Source organism: Galeopterus variegatus, unplaced genomic scaffold (genome assembly GCF_000696425.1).
Source record: "Galeopterus variegatus unplaced genomic scaffold, G_variegatus-3.0.2 Scaffold6712, whole genome shotgun sequence".
Classification (NCBI taxonomy): domain Eukaryota; kingdom Metazoa; phylum Chordata; class Mammalia; order Dermoptera; family Cynocephalidae; genus Galeopterus; species Galeopterus variegatus.
Window position 1 is genome coordinate 109,267 of NW_007732823.1, and position 6,493 is coordinate 115,759.

General features: G+C 47.1%; 1 protein-coding gene across 1 annotated transcript in view; it reads left to right on the top strand.

Annotated features, from left to right (window-relative positions):
• Positions 1–6,493, top strand: part of ELMO2 (engulfment and cell motility 2) — a 42,982-nt gene that overhangs the window by 28,496 nt on the left and 7,993 nt on the right. The window contains exons 11-15 of the mRNA XM_008591161.1: positions 4,139–4,261; positions 4,604–4,738; positions 5,326–5,430; positions 5,524–5,632; positions 6,213–6,349. Of these exons, the coding sequence (XP_008589383.1) occupies positions 4,139–4,261; positions 4,604–4,738; positions 5,326–5,430; positions 5,524–5,632; positions 6,213–6,349 (609 nt within the window). The remainder of the gene's footprint in view (positions 1–4,138; positions 4,262–4,603; positions 4,739–5,325; positions 5,431–5,523; positions 5,633–6,212; positions 6,350–6,493) is intronic.

The following is a 6,493-nucleotide window of genomic DNA, read 5'->3' on the forward strand; positions in this document are numbered from 1 at the left end:
GGGGAGGAGAGCCAAGGACCTGGATTAAAAGGAAGCAGTTTTATCAGTTGTCAAACATAAGGGAAACTGGGAGGCCACAGTAAAGGGAATAAAATGAAAAATCAGGAGTCAAGTGTAAAAGATTTAATAATGCTGACTTTGGTGTTGACCAGCCCCTGCTGTACCATTTTCCAGTTTTTAATCTTAAGCAATCCACTTAACTTCTCTGGGCTTTGATTTGTGCATCTGGATGTGAGGACTAAATGAGCTAATATATATATGGTGCTTAGCAGGGGGCTGGCACTGGGTAAGCAGTCTGTTCGTGTTGGCAGAGCAGGATGCAAAGGTGATAGAATTCAAGAAGTAAGCTCTGAGCACTTGTGAAGTTGAGCAGTCAGCTGCTCTAAACATGCAGAGTCTGCCAGACTTCACCTTGCAGAACAAGCTTCTCCTTGCTGGCCGCCTCCCTGGTCACAGCCCTGCCCCCAGCCTGGCAGGAGGGGCCCTGAGCAAGTGCTAGAACACTGCCCACATGTGACAGAGAGTGAACAGGCTTGCATGCGTTCCTGTCTACTCTTCTGAGCAGCTGTCCTGGGCACCCTCTTCTGCATGTGTGGGAGTAACCAGCCCTTTAGAGGGAGTCTAATTATGTTTGAGAGGTAGTATTTACCTCAGTGAGGTTAGAAGTTTAGATCATTTCTGGACAAACCTTGTGAACAAGCAAAGATTCCACTGTAGAAGACAATTCAGCATTGGGACTCAGGACTTAAATGGTCTGCCAGGCAATGATTGATACGTGCTGGCTGAAGTCCAGGAATTTCCATGGGGTCAAGCCAGAGAGCTTAAGACATCAGGATATCTACAGTCAAGTAAGACTTCAGGTAGAACTTTTAAAACTATAGCTTATCAGACTGAAGCTGTACTTCATTACGCCATTGATGACCAGACTAATTACCTTCCCGCTACGGTGTCTCTTAAGTTTGAGAAAGGAGAATAAAGTGAAAGAAAACCAAGATCACATTAAATTCTACCTCTCTTCACAGCTGTCTTAGAGATTATGGAGAGAAGTGGAGAGGTAGGAATAAGGATAGACAGATAGGGAGAAATCAGGGTAACCTGGGCAATGAGAGAGATTGGGAAAACAGGGACGGAAGGGGGCATGGAGCACAGAGCAAGAAAGTAACCTTGGGGAGTTGTGGGAACCCCTGAGACTGAGCTGGGAAGAGAGAGCTTATGCTTGGAACCAGAGAGAGCTGGAAACAGTCACGGCAGGTGGGGAAGAGGGTCTGGAACACATTAGCACACACTCTGGTTTGTGGAAGTGCTGTCCAGAATGGCAGCCAGTGGCCATGTGTGGCTCCTGAGCACTTGAAGTAAACCTAGTGTGGCTGGGGAACAGTTTGATTTTAATTTCAATACCCATATGTGGCTTGTGGCTCCTTGAGTGAGAAAAACGCTGTTTTTTCTATTCCTTTACTGAACACGACAATCAACACAGAAACAGACTTCTGTGACCATACATGTGGGGATTTCTCCCCATCAGCAAGCAAATAATCATTTCTGCAGTGGACACCAGCTGGGTGTTCTCCAGTTCAATTCTGACACTATCTACATGAAAATAACGTCAGATCCCACAGTCTTGGGACAGATCCCGTGGTCCCCAAGATGGCCCCCCTCTTCTGATGCCAATCGCAAGCTTCAGGTTGTTTTACCTGTGCTTCTGACCAGCTGGCTGTAAATTGGGGTTCCCACAACCCCCTCCTTGAGTTCAGTTAGTTTGCTTGAGTGGCTCACAGAACTCAGTGAAACACTTACTTATGGTCACCCATTTATTATAAAGAATATTACAAAAGATACAGATGAAGAGATGTATAAGGCGAGGTTTGGGAGAAGAAGTGCAGAGCTTCCATGCCTTCCCCAGGAGGGCATGCCACCCTCCAGGAACCTCCATGTGTTTAGCTATCCGGAAGCTCCCTAAACCCAGTCCTCTTGGGCTTTTATGGAAGCTTCATTATATAGGCATGATTGAAATATTGCCAACCAGATAGAAATGTGACTGGACAAAAAGGGTATGATCCAACACTAGCAAACTGGATGGAGAAACCCGGCAAGGCCTGTTTGTTCAGGTTCTTCTGCCCTCTCTGTGCATCATTCCTCCCTCTGGGGTATGGGGAAGGACCCCTTCTGGAATGGGAGTCTTATGGCCTACAATCAGCCAGCGTAGGTCAGAGAACTTATTTATGGCCAGGTCCAAGGCAAAAAGATGGGGGAAAGATTCGTATATACTTAGTCTTTACCCTGGCATCAGGGAAAATGGGTCTGGTTTCTGTGACCCGCCTTGGGGAAGAGGGATTCTATTTTCTGTGGCTTGCCTCAGGGAGAAAAAGGAGCAGGTGAAAAGAGGGCAGGAGAAGGTCAGAGAGATGCCATTTTCTGAGGGCTAACGTGCCCAACATTATAACAAAAGAACAAGGGTTATTGGAGTTATGAGCCAGGAACTATGGACAAAAACCAATAGATATAATATCACACTACCATTCTGGGCAGCGCAGATCTAGAGAAAGAAAGAGATGGAGATGGAAGAGCACTCTCGGGTCATACGACAAGGGAAAAGGTCTAGAGCAGCAACCTTAAAAGAGGAATGGGGAGATTAAGTTCAATGGTGCATTCTATTTAACCCAAGATACCCAAAGCATTATTATTTTAACATGTAATAAACATGAAACATTATTAGTGAGACATTTTACATTTTCTTTTTTCACACTAAGGCCTCGACATCTGGTGTGCATTTTATACTCACAGCACATTTTGGTTTGGACCAGCCACATTCCATGTGCCTAGTAGCTGCCAAATTGGACTGCACAGGTCTAAAGAGAATGATCTACAGCCCGAGCAGGCTCTAGAGAGAACTAATCTAAAGTTAGAGGAACCTTTAAAAGGATATTGATCTAGAGTTAGAGAGCTCTAGAGTAGTGCTATCTGGTAGAACTTTCTGTGCTAATCGAAATATTCTATCTCTGTAGTATCCAACATGGTAGCCACTAGCCACATGTTACTGTTGAGCACTTCAAGTGTGGCTGGTGCAACTGAGGAACTGAATTTTTAACAAAAATTAGTTTTAACTGATTTAAATGCAAATAACTGCATATGGCTACCACATTGGACAGCACAGCTCTAGAGACATAGAGCTTCTGAGTAAGAGAACATGAAGGACACAGAGGTGGGACTCGGGGGAAACTGGATGAGAGTCTCATTTGGGAGAGAAGAAACTAAGAGTGACAGGATTCAAGATGGCAGGTGAGGCAAGGAGAGGGAGGAGAGATACAAGGGAGCAAGGAGAGAGCAGGGCATTGCTAGAGTGAGAAAAGGAGAATGAGTGACAAGAATACAATCAAGTGTCCATCAACCACACAGAGAGAGACGAAGCATGCAAGAGAAAGATGGGCAGAGAAGACAAGGGGACCTAAAGTGGGGTTGGGCATCAGAGGGGCAAACGGAGGAGGTGATGAACTGACAGGAAAATTGGGGGCACAGAGAGAGAGTGGGGAGGACAGAGAGGAGGCAAAGGGACACGGGGTTGGGGATGTGGGTTGGGAAGGACATACACAGTGATGGGAGAGAGAAGGAGGGGGACAGATGTCAGAGAAAAGAGGGAGAGAGGGCTGTGTGAGGGGGTTGGGCAGGAGAGTTAGATGTTCCTCCCTTGCATGGGTGTCTCACTATCACTTAAAGAAAATGACCTTTTCTAAAGCCTCTCTACTAGGTGAAGCCATCCAAGACACTTTATATTTCTGAGGGAAAAACAACTCTTTCCCCATGTACACTGTCTGTTGTCTTGGTTTTAGTGGTCCTGTGAGGTGCCTAATTGGAGTAAGGTCCAGTGGCCGATGTCTCATGTCACAACCTTGAGAAGGTAGCCTCCCTGATCTCTGGCATGGTGCAGAAGAAGGGATGGTACCCTTCGGGCCTGCAGTGAGTCATCCCTGCCTGAAGCAAGCCCATTTATGCTGCATCTCCTTCTAGAACATGAAATCCCCATGTGTGGGAGGAAAGCTCTGTCCCCTGCCCAGCGTGCTTTCTTTTTCATTAGCATGGATGTGGCTCTTCAGTAAAAGAGACAATCAGTTCAGCCCCTGCTTCCTGGCTTTGCTTTTTCTAGCATGTGATCCGAGGGAACCGCCCAATCAAAACTGAGATGGCCCATCAGCTGTATGTCCTTCAAGTACTGACCTTTAACCTTCTGGAAGAAAGGATGATGACCAAGATGGACCCCAATGACCAAGTAGGTGCTAAGTGGGGCAAAGCCTTCCTGGCTGAAACCGTGAACTATGTCCTCACAGCTGTGGTGCAGTCTGCCCTTGCTTAATCTGTGTGCCAGGCACCGTGCTTGGTGTTTGTCTACAGAAGTGGTTTGCGTCTGCCCTTGAAAATCTAGTGTGGTCTGCACCTGTTGGGTGACCTTCTGTGGGCCAAACCCATTTCTATACTGCTGTGGTAGAGGTGATGCCTCCTAAGAGACTGATTGCTGCCAGAGTTTGGCCCAGAAAAGTCTGACCCACTGTTTCTTTTTCTTGCTTCCTTTAGCTAGCTGATTCACCTGCTAACTGTCCATTTCACCTCCCAGGCTCAAAGAGACATTATATTTGAACTGAGGAGGATTGCATTTGATGCTGAGTCTGATCCTAACAATGTCCCCGGGAGTGGGACTGAAAAGCGCAAAGCCATGTACACCAAGGACTACAAAATGCTGGGATTTACCGTAAGTACCCCAAAGTGCAGGTCATTGTAGGCCTTCTCCCCTGACAGGAAGTCAGAGGGCCCACCCAGACAGAGCCCTGACAACCCCTTCTTCATAACAGTGACTGAGATAGATGATGGTAAGAAGCTGGAGGGGTCTTGATGCTTGTTTTGCTTGGGGACAGTGGACTTCTGAGTTCATGTGCAACATTTGGCCCCATGAAATAAATTCATCTCAAGGAGAGCCCAGGAAGTCAGCCACTGGGTAGAGGGGACCTGTCCTCTCACCAAAGCAGCTAAGTTCTTCGCAAAGCTAGAACGAATATTTGCGATAGAATACAGCTTGATGTTAATTGGATTAGGTATTTATTGCACACTTACTCAGTGCCTGGCAACATGCTAGGCGCTGGGGATGTGGAATGAGGCAGCCACAGTCCAGCACTCTTGGAGCTTGCAGTGCAGTGGTAGAACAGGAATGTGGAAAGAGCTAGGACAGAGGTGAGTACAAAGTACTAGCAGCATGGAGAGGAAGGGAACAGGGCCTCCCCTCCGGTCATACCCCACAAAGGGAGACTGCTGATTCTCAAATTGGTGTTTTTATTTCTCCAGAACCATATCAACCCGGCCATGGACTTTACCCAGACTCCTCCTGGAATGCTGGCCTTAGACAACATGCTCTATTTGGCTAAAGTCCACCAGGACACCTACATCCGGGTAAAGGCAGGGGGCTGGACTTCTCAGTCCCAGGGCCACATCTCTTGACTTCCTCCCTCACCTCCTAATCCTCCCTTTCCTCTTCCCCCTTAGATTGTCTTGGAGAACAGCAGCCGAGAAGACAAGCACGAATGCCCCTTTGGCCGCAGTGCCATTGAGCTCACCAAAATGCTCTGTGAAATCCTACAGGTTGGGGAACTACGTAAGTCTCCCTCTCCTCCTTCAGCTGTTCCTTGTAACAAAGAGCCTGGAAAGACTCAAGCTTATAAACAGTTAAATGTTCATGGGACTGGACAACCTGGTTTTTGGTTTTGTTTTTTTTTTTTTTTTTTTTTTGGGGGCTGGCTGATATGGGGATCCAAACCCTTGACCTTGATGCTGTAACACAGCACTCTAACCAACTGAGTTAACCAGCCAGCCTGGACGACCTTATATGGTTTTTTTAATCACTGCATGAATTGATAATCTATCTTATCCTTATTTATGGGAATCATGGTTGTTGCTTTGGTTGAGCTGGTGATTTAAGCCATGTTCAAAAAGCCTGTATGTAAGGGCTAGCTGAGTCTGTGACAGGGTAGAGGCAGACCAAGAAAAAGCACCATGAAGGAGAAAGCTAAGGAAAGGGAGAAAGACCCATCTGCCTGCACTCCTCATTAGCCAAAGTCCTTGGTCAGTTTTGTCCCTCAGGACTTTGGTGCAGAAAATCCAAAGTTTCTGGATGTGAGCTCCCAGGTCTCTGCAGACAGAGCCTTTACCCTTTTCCTGCTTCTTTCCTTTTGTAGCAAATGAGGGGCGCAATGATTACCACCCAATGTTCTTCACCCATGACCGCGCATTTGAAGAGCTCTTTGGAATCTGCATCCAGCTGTTGAACAAGACCTGGAAGGAGATGAGGGCAACAGCCGAGGACTTCAACAAGGTCAGTGTCACCAAGCTGCTCTGAGGCCCATGGAGGGAGACTATCACACGACAGTTTTTGTGCCTGGGGAGTCCCTGAGCTGAAAAACCAGCTTGGTCTGCAGTGCTGAGAGAGCCTCAGTCTCATCTGCTTGTTACTTGCTCT